The sequence below is a fragment of the Chroicocephalus ridibundus genome, chromosome 4, assembly GCF_963924245.1.
Source record: "Chroicocephalus ridibundus chromosome 4, bChrRid1.1, whole genome shotgun sequence".
Taxonomy (NCBI): domain Eukaryota; kingdom Metazoa; phylum Chordata; class Aves; order Charadriiformes; family Laridae; genus Chroicocephalus; species Chroicocephalus ridibundus.
In genome coordinates this window covers 93,813,267-93,836,473 of record NC_086287.1, presented here as the reverse complement: position 1 = coordinate 93,836,473, position 23,207 = coordinate 93,813,267, and the positions used below count along the sequence as shown (strand labels likewise).

The 23,207-nt window shown below is 56.4% G+C and overlaps 1 protein-coding gene across 3 annotated transcripts in view; it reads right to left on the bottom strand.

Moving 5' to 3' along the window:
- ACSF3 (acyl-CoA synthetase family member 3) overlaps positions 1 to 13,437 on the bottom strand; it is a 69,175-nt gene extending 55,738 nt beyond the window's left edge. Inside the window, exons 1-3 of one of the 3 annotated variants that reach the window (XM_063334850.1) lie at positions 13,416 to 13,437; positions 9,424 to 10,155; positions 7,794 to 7,949 (exon numbers count right to left, since the gene is read on the bottom strand). In XM_063334850.1, the coding sequence (XP_063190920.1) occupies positions 7,794 to 7,949; positions 9,424 to 10,125 (858 nt within the window). In that variant the 5' untranslated portion in view covers positions 10,126 to 10,155; positions 13,416 to 13,437. Of the gene's footprint in view, positions 1 to 7,793; positions 7,950 to 9,423; positions 10,156 to 13,028; positions 13,380 to 13,415 lie in introns of those variants that run through there. The other 2 variants (XM_063334849.1, XM_063334851.1) reach the window with 2 other exon arrangements.
- Between the last annotated feature and the right edge of the window lie 9,770 nt (positions 13,438 to 23,207).

The following is a 23,207-nucleotide window of genomic DNA, read 5'->3' as shown; positions in this document are numbered from 1 at the left end:
CAACAGCCCCTTCCTGAAGATAAGCAGCTGCCTTTGGATTTGTGCCACCAGCTGCCGGGGTGATCTGCTGACAGCCAAACATCTCCACCTGCTCTCCTCCCGCTCGGCCAAACCTGGATCCTACCCATGCGTTTTAACGGTACTAAGCACCGAGCCGCGGTACAGAGCTGGCAGCCCCAAGCCCTCCGCAGACCCCGCGCTGTCCGGAGGGCTTGTCACTGCCCAGCCAGCTGTAACAGCTATTTCTGTTTTATAACTATAACTTCACGGTTTGAGAGAAGGATCTGGGAAAGTCTCGTTACCTGGGACTAATCAATCAATCCTGGGGCTTGGACGGGCTCATAGCAAGAAGCCAGCTTTGCCCTTCCAGCGCAACGGCATCCTCCAGCACCGGCAGGCTTAGAGCAGCACGATCAATCTCCCCCTCCCTGTTATCCCCTGTGTCACCGTCACCGCATCAATTACGGGGTGGACGGGGTATCGGCAGCCCATCATTTCATTTTATTTTGCTCACCTGATACCTCAGGACTCCAAGGGCTTTTAAAAAGCCATGGATTCTGGAGGCAAACACGGCACTGCGTGCCACGGCTGCCAGACTTTGCACTGAGCGCTCACCGGCCACGAGGGAAGCAGAAGTCTTCTGATGGAAGACGTTCAGGAGATGGACCAAGATTCCTTTTAAGATAAATAAGGGCTAGAAACACAAAAGTTTCTAACTGCAAGAAAGCAAGAGTAGGAACAGCTTCCTATCAGCAATAATGGCAGCGAAAACCCAGGGCACGCTTACAGGACGGGGCTGCCTGAGCCAGCAAAGAAGCGGGAGACCTTCTGTTCCCAAGAGTCTTCCCATCAGCCTGACATTCCTGATTTTCTTCCCCTCCCACTGCACAAAAGCATATCTGGGCAATTCCATGGGCCGGCCAGGGGGATTTTGCCATCAGTAAATGAAAAAAAAAACCAAAAAACCAACAAACAAACAAACAAAAAAAAAACACAAAAAAAAAGAGAAAATTACACCAGTGGGTACAAAACAAGGCCAGTGAGACACAGCTGTAAGATTTTTCCCACGTATTTCTTCCAGCACACAGATGGCATGAAGTGATTGAGGACAGAGGAACATTCAAGCTGCTCCAAGAGATGGTCCTTCCACACAGCAACCTTCCCAACCAGCCGCCAGATGTGCTAAGATCACCTGAAGCAAGAGATGCAAACACAGAGGAGAAAAGGCGTTTTTTTTCCTTTACAGGCGACTCACCTTCAGAGAGACGCGCAATGCCGGAAACTAGACAGAAAACACCAAAGCTCCCAACATCTGGGCATCTTCTCATGCAAAAAAAAAAAAAAAAAAAAAAAAAAAGAAGAGAAGGTGGCAACAACCATTTGCACGCTAAATCTTGCGAGGCTTTGCCTGATACAGGACTCCCCAAACCAGCCAGAAGGGATGCAGGCAAAAACATGCAAAAGCTGAAAAGGAAGCAAATATCAGCATGGATTTTCCCATCAGACCGCAAACAGCTAATAGACGGCCCACGCTGCTGCCTCTATTGACAGATGCAACGGCTCTCCTTCTCTACAAAATTATCGTATCATTTTCAGTGGCTATTGGATTTTTTTCAAAAGTAACAATACCCCTAATGCAAGGTTAAATCATCCCTTTACTTCCCTTTTGATCGGGGAGACGGGTTTGCGTTTTGCATCGATTGCTGCCGGGCGGGCAGCGCCGCCGGCGAGGAAAAGGGCTGCCTGCAATTTTCAGGGCGGCTGCGAGAGCAACAGGCAACAACGCGTCTGCGGCCGAACCAGCTCCTCGTTTGGCCAGACCCTGTCCCTAACGCCGAGGTCAGAAAGCTCCCGTACCTCTACAGAATCACCGAAGGGATGGCAGGGACCGCGCATCCACGTCCGACGCCGGTGTATCCCTGACAAAGGCAGACGGGCACGACATGAGATGGGAGAGCATCACGGGGGGGCTCTGCTCTCTCCGAAGGACCGAGCCGCGAGCGCTCCATAAGCAATATGCAGAGAGAGAAACATTCTTCTCTTCAAAGGGAAATCGGGCCCTTGGTGGCTTCGTCTCATGTTTGTTATAACCCCAAACTGTTTGCGCTCGGCATGACTCTGGTTTTAATCATTTATTCATCAGCGCAGTTTGATGGCCCCTCTGCATTCCAGGCTGAAGCTTTTAAACCCTTCCTATGCTGTAGGCATACTGAAAGGAGCAAGTGCTTTCCCTGGGACCTGGTAATATAAGTAAATATGACAGGCTCTGGTTCCATTTTTTATATTTCCCCACACACATCAAAAGACATTACTCCGTAACAGATGCTGAGGACAGACGGCAGATCTGGGGAGATGGGAAGAAAAACTCTAACTTTTTAAAGCCAGGTCTGCGAGAAGTGATCAAACATAATCCATTCACTAGTGACCTGCTCCTCCCTCCACTGACTCCTCTTTGAGTCTGAAATAAAATTACTCCTCTGAAGCCTCCCATTAACAGATGAAAAGACAATTGCCTTTCTCCAGCTGAAACTGGATGGGAGACGCAATCCCCAGCGCGCTACCAGCAGCGCCTTAGCGGTGCCTGGTTCTTGGAGATCAGACTCCTCTGCTTGGATTTGCTTTTCTTTTAAAAATAAACTAAAAGAGCCGCCCAGAGTGATGTTTGCAGAAGCGACGGATCCAGGGGAGAGGCTCACTGCGGTGCACGCTTCTCCTTCCCGGAGGCAACGGTGACTGCTGAGCCACAGATCTCCCTGCACAGCCCGGCGGAGGTTTAAAGCCTCAGCACCCAACCTCGGCCCAGCCTGGTTCGCACAGATAACAGCAGCGGCAAGGACAAACAGTTTTGCTCCCAGATGTAGCACAGGCTGCTGGTCTCCACGAGGAAGTCCGGGGTGTAAGCACACCATGCAGCAGCGACCCCGGAGCAACACCTCACACGCAAAACCTCGACGAGCGTCAGGTCTGCCGCACTCCCCCACCACGGGGGGAAAACGCCGCCGTGGGTGACAGCACGTTCGCAGCACGTTGGGAGAATTAGTCCCAAATCACACACTCGCTTTGGGCACTCATCATTCCCATCAGGACAAACGCCTAGAACGAACAGTCCAAATGAAATTAACAATTTTGATGGCTTTGCGTGTGACATTGTAAAACCGGGTATGATTTTTAGAGGGCTTGATCCTTGAAGGCAGCTTAAGTCAGACATGCAGTAACGCTGGCACCAAAACAACGGCTCCTTTTGGAACTTTAGGGCAATAAATCTGCATCTCGGCGCATTTATCACGGAAGCGGTTGCAGGGCACAGACAGTGTTGTCCTTCTGCGGGCAGCACACCACAGCTCCAAACCTGCCCAGCAGAGCCAAGTGGGCAGCGCACGCCGCAACTAGGTCACGGGGAGTTGAGATTTCCATAAGCTTCCCCCCTCACTCAGAGCAAGCTTTTTCCTTTACGTTTTTGAATACTTTTGTTTCCCCTCCTGCACTTAAGACTGAAAGACCTCCTGGGATCCGATCTCATGTTTATCAACGTGAAGCGCTGACAGGGAGCCTTTTGCTATTAGAACATCTTTCCCATCTTTCCCTGAAGGAGAGATCAGAGATGGTCCAAGGCAAAGACAAGCCATTCCCATCACCCAAACTCAGAGTGGATCCACACTCGACAAAAACCTCAGCAGAGGATCCTGCGAAGCAGACACTGACCTCACGACTTGCTCCAAAAGGCTCCTGTCCCCAGCGTGCCCAGAACAGCCAAGTCCCAGTTCAGAACTGGGCCATCAATGTGTGACTGTCATGGCAAGAGCACCAGCATGGAGGACGCCTGGCTTCCCCTGGGTCCGTCTCTCCGGACTCACTGACATTTTCCATCGAGTAACAGTCACCCCACAGGGTGTGCTCAGCCTTAGCAGCCGTTACTGAATCGATGTGAGGAAGGGACATAGAGAGAAGGAATCGCTGGGGAATGCACGCTCTAATGCCTGCGTGGTGCAAACTGCTCCAAAAAACACTTGCCCATGGGCTTTCTCTGATGCCCAGTAGAAGGCGGCTCACGCTGCACTCCTTCATCAAGCAGAGGCATTAACAGTATCTCTTCCCCACTCACTGCTGAGCAATTTCCGCAAAAACTATATGAACCCAGCACCCTTAAAATTTCTACTCCCGCGTAAGAGAAGAGGCAGGCATTTCAAACAGGTTCAGAAGCAGCTGAGAAACGCTGGCTGCCTGCAAACAGGAGCAGTGCAGCTGGAGAAGTAAACTCAGCTTGGAAGCAAGTTATAATGGGAGGATCGTATCGGGATGCTTAGGCTGCAGCTTGCTCTGGCTCCAAAGGAGGTTTCTGCCCTCCCAGTTCTCACCCTTGGAAAAAAAAAATATAAATAAATAACAATATCAGAGCCACCCTTGCCCCACACAGCTGCTGGGAGGAATGCACAATCAGGCTCACTGCTGTTCTCCTGCCCGCTCCCGGTCCGCATGCCCACAGCGGCGCTGAAACATCTCCCCCCACAGTCAGAGCTGTCATTCCCAAGCACCAGAAGCATACCCGGGAGCGCTGGGATCCGCTCCCACGGTCTCCAGGCAGGAACGCAGGCAGCGGCCCGAGAAGGGCTCCCCGTGGAGACACGCCTCACCGCAAGGAGTACACGCACCAGAGGACTTAGCACATCATGTACAAGTGGACTGTAACGCTGCAAATTAAGGGTCCATTTATAAACCCTTTATTAATAAATGATTAATAGATGCAGCCATATTTTTTAATAACTTACAATAAAAAGATGCTACAAAAAGCTTAAGCAAGACAGTCTTAACAGATGGTGCTATAAAGTGAATTATAACATGTACAGTAGCTAGTGCAAAGTAATGGATGTCCTCATTTAATAAAAAGAATCTGATTTTATGCAGCAACTTTCACGCTTGAGGCGTCTCAATACACTTTAATGAGCCCTTGTGGCCTCAGCAATAGCTTGCATGCAGCCGTGGACATCAGGTGCTGTTTTAGTAAGAGAGTGGATGTCGGTCAGGACACTGGGGTTACTCCACAATCTTGATTTTTAACCTTTCCTTGGACAGCTACCAAAAGCAGACGGATGGGTCTGAAAGATGCCACCTCCTAACACTGCACTGCAGGGAACGACAAGCAAGCCTTGGTCCGGGGCTTGAAACGCCTTCTAACTAAGAAAAAAAAAAAAAAAGAGTATTATTACCACCACCGAAACCAGACTGGCATCTGTATCCTCGACTATAAGGCACGCCGCAAATTATGTAATTTAATAAACACTGTAATAATAAAGTATTTATTTTGTATAATGAAGTGTTAGTGATTAGAAACCAAACACACATTGGGCATGCTGCTGCGGTTTCTCTTGAACCCTTGCCAGTATCACTCAAGGGTAAATATGTCTGCAGCAGGTTGAGAGTAAGTTCCTAGCCTTGTTTTGATCAGCCTGTCAAGTGTTTTAGCTGCCATTCGAGTTTCTTTATATCACACTATAATTGGCTGCTTTCTCAAGGTGCAGCGCAGAAAAAAAAAAAAAAAAAATCACGCAGCAAAACTCAGGCTCCTTTTGCAAAATCCTCCACTGAAACTCTGCTGCTTTTCTGAAAGCTGATTTCAGTAGCAAAGGGCATTTTGTAAACAGCTGGTGAAAATAGACTGGAACTGAAAGGCAGCTTGCATTAAACTCCACAAGAAAGCCTTATTTACCCTCATGTGCTTTCTTTGTAGTGTCGATCAAACCACTTCCAGCTCCCAGGGGAGGCCCTTGGAAAAATAAAGGGAATAAAAAAAAAAAAAAAAAGAGAAAAGCAAGTGACATCCTTCAGAGCCCGAATGCACCTGAGAGCCCTCGGAACAGCTCTCGCTGCGGCAGGCACACTTGCCGCGCTGACCTCCCTGCCCAAGTTCAACTTCCAGGGTCAAGCGGACGCCCTCCAGCACTGTCCCCGCTTGCCCTTGGTTGTCAAGTCTCGGGGAGAGCTTTGATCAGAGAAGGCAGACGGGGTATCCCACTCCCCGGCACCTGAACCCATCCTTCAACGTCAGCTCATTGATTTGCAGATGTCGGGAGAGAGCAGAGAAAAACACAAGGGTATAAGGGACAATCAATCACCGGTGGCACAGGACGTGGAGAAACGCGCCCTCCAGAGGGCTTGGCTTTGCTTCCAGGCTGCCAGCACACTCTTCTGACACATCACCAGGACTGGACACTCTCCAAGCCCCGGCTTTGGTGGGGCATGTGTCCCTACTGCACCCTGAGCTTTTGGGGTGACACCCTAAACACGACAGGAGACAATCTGGCAGTGGCCACGGAGGAGCACTGGCTCTGCCAGGGAACCTTCCTGCCTTCCTCTATGACAGCATCCGACCTATTTACTCTGGACACGCAAATGCAGAGCTGCCCCTCCAGGATTCTGGGAATTTCCCCCCCCCCCCCGCCCCCGAAGGACCAGTGCTCAGGCAACAACTGGGTGTTCAGGTGTCAGGGCCATCTTGAAACAAGAAAGGAAGCGTGCATTTTCTGTGGTTGCTTCTCAGAGAAGCAGAAATAAGCAATGAAGAATCACACAGTCCTGCAGTTGCTCAGGTCAGAGCCCAGACTCACCCTTGCCTGACAGCAGCACAGTCAAAGGCTTCTGGGTGTATCCCACACCTTTGTACTTTGTCCTTTCAGTGTGACGAGGCCACCCAGTATGTAAATAAATACGAACAGGTAAAGCAGCCTGTTCTGTTACAAAGCACAAGCTTGACAGGCTCTTTTCACTTTCCCAGGGAGTTTGTACTGACAACGCACGTTTCCTTTTTGCTACGAGGTGGCACCAGCACCTGCAAACCCAATTGCTCCCTTAACAGTGACACTGCAGACTCCAACGTCTCTCACCACGGACGACACTAGGAGACGTAGATGAACGCTGCTGCATCCCAGGGGCCGGTAACTGTAGAAACTGTTCCACCTTACTCTTGGTTGCCCTGTTTCTAGTCCCTTTTCTTCCTTTCTTTAGGTCAGCTGCCTGCCACCGCAGCAAGGAACAAACGAGAAGCAGAGCACTGGGACCAGCGTTTCCTGTCTCGGCTAGAACACAACATTATAAGCGTGTCTCTACTGCATCCAAGGTTTCCGTCCTGACACCTCTCCTGCAAGAAGCTCTCAATTTGCAAACGCTCTCTCATATCGCTGAGTCTAAACCAACAGATCTGTTAACACTTGTTTCTCCACAGAGAAAGAGCGGTGTTTTCATGCAAGTGATGAGTACCAGGATTTCTCTTACCTGGGCTGCAAAAAACTCTAAAGCTTGTGTTCTCTCACGTAATGTAACACAAAACACCAAGGACACAGGATTGGAAGGGAAAATGCAAGCTACTAAAAATGAAGTACCCAACAAGCAGCACAGCTTCAAGCAGCACACCGCTAACACGCAAGAAAAAAAATGCAGTATTTCCACCTTTCCTAGTACTAGAAAATTAACAACCCTTATTCTGGGCACAGATCCTCTTAGTGGGTATTTGAAGGGCACACCTCCAGTCAGAGACCCTCAACATCACGGGGAGGGGCAGTGTTGCGTTACGGTTACGTACGTCACGCTTAAACAAGTTGTAGCCTCCAGAAGAGCACGTTTACCCCAGACTGAGCGTCCAACTGAAAGCGTTTTTTAACGGACAGTTTGTGAACCGCACGCAGCCAGTGGCTAAAGAGGCTGGAAATCTTTAAGAAATTATTTCTAAAGTTGCTCTAATTACAACGCATGGGGTCTTGCTGCTGAATTTCAAAGGCAACGCGCAATCCCTCCAGGCTTACCATCTGTGCGCTGAATTCGGGTAACATGATGCATGTCGCTCCCACCCAGAGAGGACAGAGGAGCTTATTGATCACCCCGTGGACATGATGTAAAGGCAGCACGTGCAGAATAACATCCTCCTTCTTCCACTCCCATTTTTCAACCAGCCCTGTGGTCTGCAGAAGAAAACACACAACCCAGCATTAGGGAAGGAAGAGAGACTCTCACTGCTTGGAAAGCCTGGAGTATCCAGATCTCCTGGGCACAGCCGGTGTCAGAAATGCCAGACCTCCCGGAACAATGCCTGGGCACAGAATTCTTTCCTTTAGGGTCAGCACAAGCAAAATTCCCACACCAGTAGAATACAAAAGGAACACCTCCTGCATCTCATCAGTATGTGTCTTCGTATACATCAGCGAAGTCCTTCCGCGCTACTGAGAAAGAAATAGTCAACAATGTCTTTAAGTAGGACTTACAAGATTATTAGCCTGGTGCTGCACAGGCAGAGTTGGCAGAAATAGTAATCAAAAACCTAATTTTCCCAGAACTCTGTTGACATAGTTTGGACACCGATGACATTGGGCTTCTAGTACCTGTAAGGAACAGTCCATAGGAGCAGAAAATCACTGTCTGATGAACAGAAAATATGTTTTATGTTAGTAAAAATATATTAGTATATCAAGCTTCTAAAATATCGTTATGAAAGGAATACTATCTAAAGTGTTAGACCTCAGGCTTCTGGGTGAACAATACCCTTCAGGGCCCAGTGTTAGCAACTGGAAAGCTTATTTCCAGCCATCTAAAAATAAGAAAAGCATTTGAACGGTGGAATTCAGTCATGTCATTCACAACCCTCTTCCACAGGGCAGGGAGCACATTTTAGGCTTGTCTGCGAGACAGCACAAAAGATGGTGACTGCTCAGGCCACCTCCCAAATGATCAGCATATTTGTAAGGGAACAGATTCTTTGCCCAATATAGCCAAGCCCTGGCTCTATCCATCAAGGCTTTCATACCACTCCCGACACTGCCGTATCTGAGCACCCAGCACAACGTAAGCTCTCGGCGGCATCCGTAAGGCACGATGTATTCCCTGCCCTTTTTCCCTAATGGCATGAGTCTATCAGTTGCAGGCAGTGATAAGCAACTGGTGAGGTAGTCAGCAGGCTCATTCAAACTTTTAATTCCTTTTGGCTCAGAGAGCTAATGGATTTTTTGCCTTGGGGATATATAGCTGAATAATGCACAGACTTCACACAGTACTGTACTAGGCTGGGCTAAATTATATTCCAATTAAGGGTAAAGATTCTTTCCTAGTCACAGTGAAGAAAAGCAAACTGCAAAGAAAGCAGTCTTTTCACAACAAGTCTCATCCCTTCTGCTTTCCAGGAAAGCAAGGAGAAGAGTCCATCTGCCCCTGGCTGCAGTTCCAGCACAGCAACACCAAAAGGACAAGGTTTAGAGCCTCAAACACTCTGCGCGTTCACCTTAAAAGTGTTGAGGACTTTCAAGATACAGCCTCACAGCTCTGTGCAGGAATTCGGCTGTGGTAAGGCGTGTTGTGCTTTGGGGTTTGCAACCCCAAATCACCTCCGAAGGCCAAGACCTCTGTCACTTGGCACAAGCTTTGCAGAGGGAAAGCAGCACTCACCACGGCTTGCACGTTCTCATGGGTGCTGAGGACACCTTTCGGTCTTCCTGTCGTCCCACTGGTGTAGATTATCATGGCTCCTCTGTCTTTCCATGAGGAGCAGGTTGTCAAAGGACTGTCTTCCAGTGCTGCGTGACTCATGGATCCATCAGTATGAGACCTAAGAAGGGGGAGAACAGGGACTCCCAGCTTCTCAGCACTAGGGGCTATTTTCCCCACGTATTCCTCTGCTGCGATGACTAGAGCACTCTGCGAATCCTGAATCACATACTCCAGTTCCTGCACGGGGTGTTTCTTGTAAAGGGGCACCGCTATGCCCCCGCTCATCCAGGAAGCCCACTGGGCCACCACATAGGAGGCATCATTGGGACACAAAAATGAGATCCTCTCTTCCTTCAAGTCCCTGCTGGAGCACTCCAAAGCTCTACAGATCTCCTGGGACAAGTGTAGACTCTGGCTGAGAAGGTCCCTGTAAGTGTGCTCACCGTTTTGGTCAACGATAGCAATTTTATCACCGAAAGCCAAAGCCCTAGTGAAGACAGGGGTAATGGCACTGTTGTAGGCTGCCCGAGTGGTTTGCAGACCCCTGCGGGGACAGACAGACCTCTTCTGTCTGTGCAACCCCCATCTGCAACGGTGCAAGTCCTGGACGAGGCATCGAAGGGGCCGGCTCGCTTGAGGGAAGAGCAGGGAGACCAGCATCCTGCCAGCACCGCCTGTTTTGAAGTGATTCTGCAGAAAGCAATTATAGGAACAGATAAGTATGTGCAGTGATTACCCAAGGGTTTATTCCCACAAAGGAAAAGTGGTAGCCTTCATTTGAATAATATCCACTGTATTATTAATGTTTATGCTTCAGACTGCTGCATCCCCAGTGCGCTAGGCCCTGCCCGGATGGAACAGAAGACAGAGACCCTTCCCTACGCAGCTTCCACATCCCTAAAAACCAGTCTAACTTAAATTATGAAATAGTTTTCATCGATCAGTAACATTAGGACCTAAGTAGCGGCTACTTGACGTGCTACTCTTACTCAGTGGGACCAGCATTTAAAGAAATTAAAGACAAAAGTACCTAGCTCTCAATTTCAGTTTCCACCGCTTTGGTAAACCGCTGCCTTGCTCTGTGCTTCAAGTTAGGCAGCACGGAGCCAGACATGAAATCCAAGCCTCCTAAGGTTCAGCCGAGTGGAGGACTGTTTCCTGCATGAGCCTTCATTCGAGCAACAGCACACCTAAGTACAGGAAAGTGCCCCAACCCTCCCACCTGACGGGTCATCCATCACAAACACCGCTTCGGCTGAAAAGCTTTCTTACGTGACAGACCAAGTGGTTAACAGCTCCCAAACCGCCACAGGCAGCAGGAGCCCTGCCCGCGCCGAGCAGCTGGTTTTCCCAGCAAACAGCAGCAGGGGAGCGCAGCCCTGCACACGCTGACCTGTGGGACTGTTCATTCTGAAAGTACCAACCTGCATCGGGACAAGCTCAGACGCGGCACCAGGCTTCACCCGGGCAGCCAGAGCTTGATCTGAGCCCAGCCCAAGCATTACGCCGGCCGCCCGGCCACAGTGGTGACATGATGCACAGAGGCATTTCAACAGGGAAAATCTCCAAAAGAGAACAGGGCGGCGTACCAGCACCATTAAAGGCTTTACAAGAAGATCGCGAGCTGTATCCCAGTCACGTATTCTGCCTTCTGTGCTTAGACAGCACGATGACATCAACCTATCCGCTCACGGGAGACGTTAGCAAAAAAGCTTTTGTGGTAACTGGTAAGAAGTCCCTGAAGTTTGCTCTTTACCCCTCTTTTCATCCTCCCTTTCAAAAGGAAAGGTCTGTGTAATAGTGTTGGACGCTGCTTGGAACATCTCACAGAAGCATCAGGGAAAAAGTTAACGCACAGTGCAAAATCCCGTAAGAATATAATGAGGTGATGGGACTACGGGAACACTTTGCAGGGGAGACCGCTGCTGCACCAGAGATGAGTGGAAGAAGCAATAAATTGAGAGGACTGAGGAGACGCCTCAGAAGAACCCTGACACACACACCCTGCGCAGAGCCTGGAGCTCTGGCTGGAAACTCAGCAAGAACAAGCACCCTCTCCATAGAGAGACCATCACCGACGCCAACAGGGGAGCAGAGAGGAAAGAACAGGGCTGTGGCTGTGAAGAAAATGGGCTTTTCTGCGTGGTCTAACGGCTGCTATTAAACACCAACACCGAAGTATCCCCAGAGAGATACTATGACAAGAGGAGATAACCAAAGGATGGCAACTTCTCGCTCTGTAAGAGTGTACTCAATGTTTCCTTGATGCTGGCAATAATGATTTGATTTTTTTTTATTTTTTTTTAAACTTTTTTTTTATAAACACCTATCAGTGGAGCAGCTTAACTCAAATAGCCTCCCAGCTCAGCGTCCCACCATGGGGAGGAGCTGAAACAAAGAGGATCCAGACAACTGGCAGCTACTCCGAGCTGAGCACAGCTCAACCCAGCTCAGGCTGCTCAGACACATCCAGAGGCAGCAGCTGCTGACAGTGGCAAGTGTTTATTTTTGCATAGACATAGCTGTGAGCCCTGCAGTCTCTCCCATCCACCTTCAGAGCGTTTCTCCAGCCAGACATCGGCTTTGCACATATTTTCTTTTGCATATTGACCTCAATTTCTGCTTCTGCAAAAGAAACTTGTGATTTAGTGCGGAAACATCTGGGAGGGGAGAGGCTTTAAACCCAAAGTGTGATAACCATATGCACTCACGACACATACCATATAGAATGGAAATAAACAAAACAGGTTGTGACGAAGCTCACATGACATCTTTCCATTTCTCCGTAGAGACTAAAATATAAAATAAAGAGACAACACCACACCTAACCTAAACCAAATCACCTCCCCCTAACCTGTGCCCAAGGCCAGCTCACTGGCGAGACGTTAATGCCCCAGACGTTGATAGGAGCATTAATTGGAAGCAACCACTTGCCAGGATCATGCCGTGCTGCAGGCCAGCGCGGCTAAGTGCACTTGGCATCCTCGCTGTTCCTCATACAGCTCCGGAGCAGGTGTTAGCTGCTGCTTCAGAACAGCCACTTCCAAAAATTACATTATCCCCTTTTTACCACAGCACCAGTCCAGATTTAATGGAGTAATAAACAGCAGCACCTTTAGCCAGGCCTGTGCATTTATGGGCTTCAGAGAACTCGCGTTGACTGGGTGTGTGCAGACTTACACTCGGGACAGGGCAATGTAATGCCAGGGGCTGTTTTTCTTTACCTGCCTGTTGCTCGGGGATAACTGGCGACACGAACCCTCCCTGTCAGAGTGTAAACCTGTCACTGGGGGCCTTGGGCAGATGGCGGCTGTGCAGCAGGTGCTTGCTGCCTTCAAAGAGAAGGTTTGACCCCCCCCAGACTCCAATGGCTAAAGGATGCAGCTAGGGAGCTCACGGCAGCTCCTGGCGCCACAAAACCACTGCAAAGCACGGTGGGGCTGGAAGCCACCAGCCTGAACCACTACGGACGTCTCTCCTGAGAAGGAACGATTTTATTCCTCTTCCTCCCCTCCCCCGCAACGATTTCCACCCTCCCGCTCCCCGCCCCTCACCCTACTCACACCAGCTCGCAGAGCAGCAGCAGCAAAACCCCTCGCCATGTGGCTCCCAGGTTACACAGGGCCAGGCCCGGCCCAGCGCGGCCACAGGCCGACAGCACCGGTGTCCCCTCGTGTCCCGCCCGGGGGCCAAAGGCCGGTGTGAACCCCAGGGGCCGGCCCGGACTCACAGCCCAGTCTCGCCGCTCCCGCGCAGCCCGACGGGAGGGCATGTTTATTACATGTTAATTAAAGCCACCGTTAATCGCGACGCTCCCCCACCCCCTCAGGGAAGGGGAGCCGGGCCCAAGGGCACCGTCCCACGGCTCGCCCCGCCTCATGGGACAAGCCGGGCCCGCTCCGGGCCCCCCCGCCCCGCTGCCACCTCCCGCAGCCCCGGCGGGGCCTCACCTGGCGGCGGCGGCACCGCGCACCGGGGAACCGGTCCGCCCGCGAACGGGCTCCGGCGGAAACGCGGCACCGCGCCCGAACGTTCCGGGCACGAACGTTCCCCCCCGCACCCGTTTTATGGGGAATTGGCCCCAAACCGCCTACTTGGGGGCGGGGCTTTTCTCGCCGCGGGGAAGAGGTCCCCCGGTGGCGTCGCAGCCTGCCTCTGGTGTCACCGCATCCCCCTGCAGCATCACCACGGCGTGCTCTGGTGCCATGGTGGGTGTCCATGGTATCATGGAGGTGCAGCTCTGCCCCTGCAGTGCCGCGGCCCGTGTGCTGATCGGCTGGATTTCGGCAGGGCTGAGGAATGGCTGGGGCCCCTGCGCAGAGCCTGGACCCATGGGCGCTTCTGGAGGGGACAGAGGTCCCGCGGACACACGGGCATCCCGGGGACACACAGACATCCCACGGACACACAGACATCCCAGGGATATGCAGATACCCCCAGGGACACTCAGACATCCCGTGGATGCAGAGACATCCTGGGGACACGCAGACATCCCATGGATGCACAGACGTCCTGGGGACACAGAGACACCCCCAGGGACACACAGAGGTCGCCATGATGGCACATGGCGGCCGAGCTGCAGCTCCCCAGCAGTGGCAGCACCGTGTTCCCCTCCTGCCCCGGCGCTGTGGCCGTATCCAGCACCCCTGGCCGGGCTGGAGCTCCAGCAGGGTCTCGGCAGGAGCCGGGAAGGGGTCACGGCACGGCACAGCCAGGCAGCACCGACCCCCGTCGCAGCCCCGCGGTGCCAAGCGGAAACTCGGCTTGGTTTAGTATTTTTAACCGGTCCCACTGCAGATTTGCATTCACTGCTGCAGCGATGGAGGACGTGTGGGACATGCCCCGAGGCGCGGGGTCAGCCGGACACTCTCCCAGCAGTTCGCTGGCAAGGCCTGGCACGTGGCCGGGGTGACGGGCACATGGGTGCAGCCATGGTGGGATGGGCCAGGATGCCCCGCATGGCCCTGCCAGCCTCGGCGCCGGGATGTTGCCGGTCCAGCCATGGCGCGGGCAGCGGGGCAGCCGCTTGCCGAGAGGCGTGTGGCCCTTGTGCCGTGCAAGCTGCCATGCGCCAGCCCTTCTTCGGAGCCGTGTTCTGTGGAGCCTTCTCCGGAATCTTGTTTTTCTGGCCGAGCGTGGCGGTGCGTGAAGCGGGACGGCCGGGGCGACCCCCACCCACCTCCCTCAGGTGTGTTTCCACCCGGGGCCGGCGGCCGGCAGCCCAGCGAGGCGCAGCAGGGCTGGGAGCGGAAGCGGGGACAGGAGCCCAGCCTTGGGCAGAGCTGCACGGCGCCCCGTTGCACGCCTCCACGTTGCGCCATCGCCCGTCGCGCGGCTCCCTCCCATTGCACTCCTTCCCAAGGCACAGCTCCCCGTTTCACGCCTCCCCGTTGCACGTCTCCTCGTGGCGCAGCTCCCCATCGCACGGCTCCCTCCCCACTGCATGGCTCCTCATGGCACAGCTCCCTCTGGCACGGCTCCATCCTTGTTGCATGACTTCCAAACGCACAGCTCCCCATTGCATGGCTCCCCATTGCACGGTTCCCGCTGTGGGGCTCCCTCCCCACCGCAGGGCTGTTGCACAACCCCCCGTCGCTCGCCTCCCCGGTGTGGAGCTGCCGCAGGAGGGACCCCTCACACCCAGCAGCCCCCAGCGCCCATCTGCCCCCCCGGAGGGCTCAGCATACCCCTTGCCCACATGCTGCCCTGCAGATGTGCACAGCTCCCACCAACCACTGTCCCAACCCTGCCACCACGAATGTCATTCTCCTTTTTGCGCTTGCCATCTGTCACCAGCCTCCCCGGGTCCCCGCAGACTGCAGGGATTAACCCCCTCTGGGGCACATGCCTGCAGGGGGGTCTCTGCAACCACCCAGAGGGCGCCCAGGGCTGGCGGGGACTGGGTGCACAGCGTGGGGACAGGGCTGGGACAGCCACGGATGCGTGCACCAGGCAGGATGCTCTTCTGCGACTGCGCAGCCCCTGCGGGTTGAGTAGGGACCACCGCCCTGGAGAAAAGGCGGGTGATGGGGCCGTGCTCCCCTCGGCCGTGGCGTGCTGCCGGGCCAGCTGGCCGCGTGCACAGCAGATGTCCACCCCGAGCCACCCTCTGCCGCTCCGTCCCCCAGCACCTGGTGCCCACCGGCCATCTGGAGTTGTCCACATCCCCGGAGACGATGCTCAGCCCTGGCCGCCAGCAGCACCCGGACACCCTCATCCACCCCGGGGGCTGCGGGGGCCGCACTCTGCTCCCCGGGGCCAGGAGGGAGCTGCTCCCCAGTGGCGCCGAGCCAGCCCCAGCCATTGCCAGTGCTGGGGGAGCGGGTTATGGTGTATTCAGCAGCAGCGGTGCCAGCTCACCCTGCGCCAGCGTTTGGCTGCGTGTGGAGGGACGCGGGGTGCCAGGCCCCGTTCTCCATATCGGGGTGGTGAGGACAGGGAGGGGGTCATTCCAGATGTGCCATCACAGCTGGGAGCAAAACACCCAGCGCGTGAAGGCACCCCAAAAGCTGAGACTCAGGTGCACCACAGCCCTGCCCACCCGCAGACCCCCCTGACCCCAGGCTTGCAGGGCTGCTGCGATGGTCCCCAGGGCACTGGGATGTCCCCAAGCTGCCACCATGGTTTTTCGCCTCCCTCCCAGCCGGGTGTGAGCCCCGCAGCCGGCGCCGGCAGGAGGGTTTTCCACTTGCTCCCCGCCGCCTTACACAGCTCGCTGATTAATTATGGATCCAGCAGAAAGCTTTTATTACATTACAGTTTACTTGTGGCAACATCCGTATTTATTAAAAAAAAAAAAAAAGAAGAAGAAGAAAAAAAAAGGAAAGTAATTACTACAGTGGTGTAAACATCACAAACACCGCTGGGTTACAGGGAGCTTGATGCTCAGGGTGAGTGCTGTGGCTGCCGGCGGCTCCAGCCCAGAGCCCTGTGGTGGGATGGGACGGGGACACCGGGCTCTGCTGTCACAGCGCTGCTTGGGGTGAGGACAGAGCACGGCAAGGGGGGAGCTGGGACACACCGAGACCATCAGTCCCCAGCCCCATCCTGCCCCAGCTCGAGGGGGGACAGAGCCAGAGCCTGTGCCGGCGTCCCCGACCACCGCCGAGGAGGGAGCTGTAAACAAGGTGGAGCGAAACGTTTGATCTCCATCCATCTGCCGGCACCTAATCTCCCACCCGCGGACCTCATGCCTCATCACCTCCTGGCCCCCCTAATCTGCTCCCTGCCGGCTGGTGGAGGGTCAGAGCCGGGGCTGCCGGCCGTGCTCCCCACCACGCGCCACATGGCACTGGTGCAACCGGGAGGCTGCCGCGGCGCGGGGAGCCGGGCCAGCACAGCTATATGGTGGGAGAAACCTGGTTGTGTCCCCATTTGGGGTTTAAACTACCTGTGCTGCTGCAGCAGCGGGAGGGTGCGAGCCAGGGGACACATCCTGCTACCATCCCCCCGTGCCTGCATCCCGCCCGGCACGAGCATCTGCTGCCACCGGAGCCACTGCCCATGGCAGGGTGGCAGGGGATGGGTCTGTCCCCAGGGGCTCACGGGGGACGCGATTGCCATCGTGACTCCCCGGGGACAGGAGAAGCTCGGAGACGCTCGGCGTGAAGTGGAGCCGTAAGTGCCTCCCGCGTCACGTGGCGAGGATAAGTGCAAAATGGCCCTATTATGATAATTGTGCGAAATTATGATTGATGGAGATTAGCTGCTTATTTGAGGAAATGGCAGGCGCACGTGTGACACGGGCAGGCCGGGGGACGACCGCCAGGGGATGGGGGCACGGGCAGGGGGGCACGGGCAGAGGGGCACGCCGGGACGTCTCCTGAGTCTCTCCCTATGGCGTTGGACCCTCACCACCACCCCAGGAGCTGCTGCATCCCCGGCCAATGGCTCTCAGGCTGGGACATGCCACCGCATGGGGACACTGAGCGCTGCGTGGCAGGAGTCCGGGATGGGGCTGGTGTGACTCACACACAGCCCCGTCCTGCCCCATAGAAGGTTCCTGGTGTCTCCTGCCAACCCCGTTAAATGCATCCCTGATTAGGGGGTAAACCTCTTAAACAGTGATGGCAGCAGTGTCTCCATGTGCCGGCGCCTCGGCTGGTATTCCTGGTGCTCTGTCCCACCGGGCTGTGCCATGGGGCTGTGCCATGGGGCTGGGAAAAGGGCAGCAGGGCAGCCCTGGTACCTCTGTGGCTCCCAATGACTATGGCTCTCAGTAAATGACTTATTTTGGGTGCAGCCGAGCAGGGCGCTGGGCTGGCTCTGGGCTGGCAGTCTGTCCCCTGCCTCCTGCCCGGCCATCCCCGCTGGTGTCCCTCGGCCTCAGGAATGCTCCTGGGGCACCGGCACCGGGAGCGTCTGGGCTACAGTGGATGCTCAAGCCACGCTCCTGCTTCTCCCTTCAAAAAGACACCGAGACCAGGAATTTCGGTAAGAAAAGCCGGAGAAGTGGGATGGCTGCAATGCCGATGGCTGGCCAGGACGGAGCCATGGCACGACTGCACCACCGGGGATAGGATTCCTGCACAGGGTGGGGACACATTGCACGAGGCCGAGGTGGCCGTGCAGAGCAGCGCACGGCTGGAGGGCACCCCAAAACCACCCACCCATCGCCAGAAGTCCCTCCTCCGCTCTCCCCTTTCCAATTTCCCGGGCCCCCCTACACGGCAGACGGATGCTGGGTAAGAGGTGTGTCTGCAGGAGCCGTGCTCGCCATGCAGCATCGCCGAGCCAGGCTGTATCGGTGCTTGCCATCACCGGGATGGGCTTTTCTGGCCGGGCTGGGGGCACAAGTGGAGACAGATGGGTCTGAGCCTCCCCGGGCGATGCTGGCACCATGGCCAGGCTCCCGCGCCCTTCGCCGAGGGACGAGGACGTCACCCAGGTCCCCCACCGACGGGCACTGTGAAGCCAGCGCCTCTCTCTGCCATTTTCCCCTTTTCCTCCCCCTTATTTGGCTTTTGGCAGCGGAGCCGCAGTGGCGGCTGGGGCGCGCGGTGCTGGGGAAGGGCTGCCAAGCGTCGGCAGCCCCCCGCGGCCCCCCAGCCCCTCGTGCCAAGGCTGGTGGCTGGCAGAAGGGCTGCCTGCGCCTGGCGGGGCTCCGTCAGCTGCGGGAGGATCCCTGCACCACGCTCGCTGCCAATTTCCCTGCGAGCTGGCACTGCAGGCGGCTCCGGAGGCACCGGCGGAGAAGGCTGGGGAGGACGGATTGTGAAAGGGAGAGAGGAAAGAAAAAAAAAAAAAAAAATGGACACATGCCATCGCTGGAGCGGCGAGGCTGCTGCTGCCAAAACGCCAGCAGGCAGCGCGGGGCCAAAACCCACCGGCGGCAGAGAGGAGGGTCTGGCAGCCCGTCCCGGCGCGGGGTGGATGGAGGACGGGCAGCGCGGCAGAGGCACGGCGTGGCCGAGGCAGGACGGGTGGCGGATGGTGGAGCCGGAGAGGAGAGAGGTATTTGCCTTCGTTTTAAAGGCTGTGTGTGCGTGCATGTGTCTGCTGCCGGGGCTGCGCACCCCGGCTGGCTCAGCCCCGTGCAGGCTGCCTGCGGCCTCCCCGGCCGTCCTGCCGCTCTCCCGCCCATGGCCTGCCCCATGGCGCTGCCAGCCTTTCGCTGCCCGCGGAGAGGGCAAGCAAGGGCTCTGGGTGCCATCGGGGCTCGGCCGGTGGCTGCAAAGGGGGGATTTGCCATCCTCTGGCCACGCACGCAGGGGCCAGCGAGGGAGGCTGCGGCTTTGTCTGGTTGGGCTTTGTCTGCCGGCGGCGGTGTCGGGAGCTGCGCGGGGCGGCGAGCAGGGGTGGCCGCGGTGGAGCGGGGAGGGTGTGAGCCGAAGTCCTGCCGGCGGCAGGGCTGGCACGTGGGAACCGTCCCCTGCTCCCAAACTGGGGCTACCGCAGAGCCGAGCCTGGGAATGGGGGAGACGGAGAGAGAGGGTGGGCAGAGAGCCCTCTGCACTCACCGCCGCGCTGGGGAGGAGGAGGAAGGAAGGCGAGGATTGCAGGGCACTGGGGAGAGGGGCCGATGCGGGGGTCACAGCCACAGGGTGCTGGCCCCAGGGGCTGGGCGTGCTGGTGGGTGTCGCATGGGGTTGGGGGTGCGGGTGGGTGTTGGGAGCATTGGGGAGGGCGATGAGGGGTGCAGGGCAGAGCCTTGGTCCGGCAGCACCGATGCTGCCGCGTGCTGGTCCGGGTCAGTGAGCGTGCTGCCTGCCCCGTGGCGCGGGAGCAACGTCGGAGCCAGCAGCAGATGCCGGTGTGCTGGGAGCACTGTGGCTTCGCAGCTCCACCAGCACCCACGCGAAGGCAAAGGGCTCCCACTGGGTCCCCAAGCACCGAACCTGGCCGGCACCAGGGGAAGGAGCTGGCACTGGAGGGAAAGAGACGTTGGCAATGCCGAGCCCCTGAACCACCCTGACTCCTGCCTGCTGCTCTGCACCCCTGAAGGGCCTGGGCTGTGCGCAGCAGCACCCCTGTGCCCAGGGATGTCCTCTCTCCACCAGCACCGGGACAAACTTCCCGCAGGGTTCTCGGCTCCCAGCACCCATCGCCTGCAGGAGCCGGGGCAGCAGCTCAGCCCCGGGAACATCACAGCATCCAGCTTCGAGGGCATCAGCATCTCCCTGGGAGGGATGTGGAACGAGGCAAGAGGAGCTGTCCTGTCCCATCCCTTCCCATCCTGTCCCATCCCAATCCCATGCCCAAGCATCACTGGCCCCGCAGCCAGCCCATGCATCGCAGCTCCAAGCCGGAGGAGCAGCTCTGCCTATTCCTGCATCGGATATTGGGATTAAAAGCAGCGTCCTGCTTGCGAGGGACAGACCGCGCTGCAGCTGGGTCCTGGGTCCCCAAAACCTCCCATGAAGAAGGATCAGAAAAGGTCCCTCAGACAGCGGGATGGCACCGCCACAGCCCCTCCACCTCGTGTAAACCTCCTGGGGCCACCATTCATGGGAGGACGAGAGCAGGTTCCCTGTTACTGCCCCATGCTGCCTGTCACAGGGCCAGGGGGGACAGAAACGCTCCCTGTGCCGTGGGATGCTCCCCCTGTCTCCCCCTCTCCCTCGTTTTCCTCCATATTTCACAGTTCCTGCTTCCTGCACAAGGCAGGGGTCTCCAGGGACTCCAGCCAGATGTTCTCTGCAGCACACCACATTGCTTTCCTAATGAAATATTCATGGAGCCTCTCCGCCTTTTGCCATGAAAGCCTTCTGCAGCTCCCAGCCATGGAAACGCTGTGCAGGCAGCATTCCTGCAAAGCCGCCCGCCCGGGGCTCCCGGCCCCCCGCTTCCCACCCAGCACCTTCGCTCCTCCTTCCTCTTCTTCCTCCCACAGGCAGTGCCAGAGCGGGGGCTTCGTCCCCTCTTGCCACGCAGGTGAAGCATCCCCAAGGGCACAGCCAGGGCCATGTGCTGGGGACACCGGTGTCCCCATGCGGCTGCCACCCACCCCGAGGCCGGGTCCGTCTGTGGCTCAGCGTGGTGGCGGGTGTGTGCACACCCCAGCATGGAGGTGTCTCACCCACCCCCTGCCAAAACCACCCCGAGGGCGGTAGAGCCGGAGGTCCCGTCTGCCGGCGCGGCCCTGGTGCTGCCGCCGGCTCCCAGCCAGCCCGCGGCATTAGCGATGCTGTGCACTATAATCCAATTAGGTTGTTTATGCAAACAATCAGGTTTTATGTTTCGGTAAAAAGCTTAAATAACCTTAATCAAAGTGAAAGACCTGATATTAACGCCGGTGGGGGCTGCGGTTTGTTGGATGGTGGGCAGGACACCCTGCCCAGCTCATGACACCTTGCCCGGCTCATGCCCACCGCCAGCAGCCCCGGGATCTCCCGGGGGGCTCAGCACCAAGGACCACGTGGGAGATGCTTTGCTCCAGCTCAGCTTTGCTGCCTGAGGGTCTGAGCCGTCCCGCTGGCACTGCCGGTGTAGGGGGTCCCGGTGCCCTTTGGCATCACCTCCTGCAAGCCCCAGCTGGCCCTGCTGCCAGGGGGGGCTGGGGGCCAGGGTCCCTCTGCCCACAGCTGCCCACCCAGCGAGCCCAGGGGGGCCCAGCATGCCTGCCCCTTCCTCCCCCGCACCCAGAGATCGTTAACTGAAACTCCAGAGGCATTAATCAGCCAGAGCAATAACCCGAGGAGGGAAGGGTGGGCGCAGGGTGTCTGGGGGGGGCAGCGGGAGGGTGCTGGGGTGCAGGTTTGCTGTGCTGGCCAGTGATGAGGGGACACGTCTGGGTGCTCCCTCGTTTATTGACACATATGCGACAGTGGTGACAAGGGGTCCTGGGGTCCCACCTCACTCCAAGGGACCATCTCCCCCAGGGTCTGCATCCCTGCTGCTCCCCCATTCCCTCCCTTCCTTTCTGGGCGTGCTATTCCTCTCCTTGTCTATTTATTTCTTCTATTTATTCCTGGCGGTTGAGTACCTGAAGTCTGTAGATCCTCATTGATTACTAACAGTGCATCTGGCTTACGGCTGGTTCTGGACCCCAGGACCCCTTGTCACCACCGTCCCGTAAGTGTCAATAAACGAGGGAGCATCCATCTGCACCGAGGGAGGACGCGGGAGACGCCAGCCAGCAACTCATCCAGCGTGCTGCCATCATCCCACCTCGCATCACCAGCCCGGGCTGCACTGACAACACCGGAGCATCCCGGTGCCGGGAGAAAATCCCTGCAGCTCCAGCTGGGGTTAGGCACGGCAGCGCGAGGTGGCACCGGGGACTGTCCCTGCGCCCGCCTGGGGACAGGCACGGCGAGGCAGGGAGCAGGGCTTGCTCTGGAGGGCTGTACCCGCCGGCGCTGCCTCCCCGCACACCCCGAGTTTCTGGCAGAGTAATAAGCTATGCATGTAGTGTAGAAATAAAACATGTTCTGCAGAACAAATGATGTTAATTTGCTGAGAGGCTCTGAAGCTGAGTATTAGTGAAATGCCTTGAGGGAGAGAGAGGCAGCTGTGCTGGAATTAATGGCAACGTGCCGAATTAGCACCGCTATGCATCATAGTCAGAGGGAAAAATTACCGGAGAGTGGGGGAAAACAACCTCCTCCGCGCGCCAGCCCCGACCCTGGGGCACGCTGCGGAGCGGAGCCGGCCACGGCGAGTCCTGGCATCCGTGGGCTACCCTTGCCCCAGCCTTGCCTGGACACACGATGGGGGAGGCTGCCGGCTCTGAGCCAGATGGCCTCCCTGGCGACGGTGTGTCCTCGGGAGCACTCAGCATCCCTCTGGGATGTCCAACATCACTCTAGGGCGCTCAGCATTCCTCTGGGATGCTTGACATCCTTCCAGGGTGCTTAGCATCCCTGTGGACCAAACTGTGCCATTCCAATCCCACCTCACTCCAAGGGACCATCTCCTCCGGGGTCTGCATCCCTGCTGCTCCCCCATTCCTTCCCCTCCTTCCTGGGGGTGCTATTCATCTCCTCGTCTATTTATTTCTTCTATTTATTCCTGGCGGTTGAGTACCTGAAGTCTGTAGATCCTCGTTGATTACTAACAGTGCATGTGGCTTACGGCTCTGCAGCCTCCTCCGGAGCATCCGTCTTCTTTCCCCGCCGCCTTCCGCCCGCCCGCCCGCGCGCCACGGCATGCCCCGGCTACCGGGAGCACGCTGCAGATTGTGCATTGCCTCTTAATGGACGGGTTCCAGTAAAATCCACGCCTCTGACGAATATTTAACACCAACATCCGTCTCTGCTGCCCGGTGGGGGGGTTCAGTTCGGCTGGTCCCGCCGCGGCTG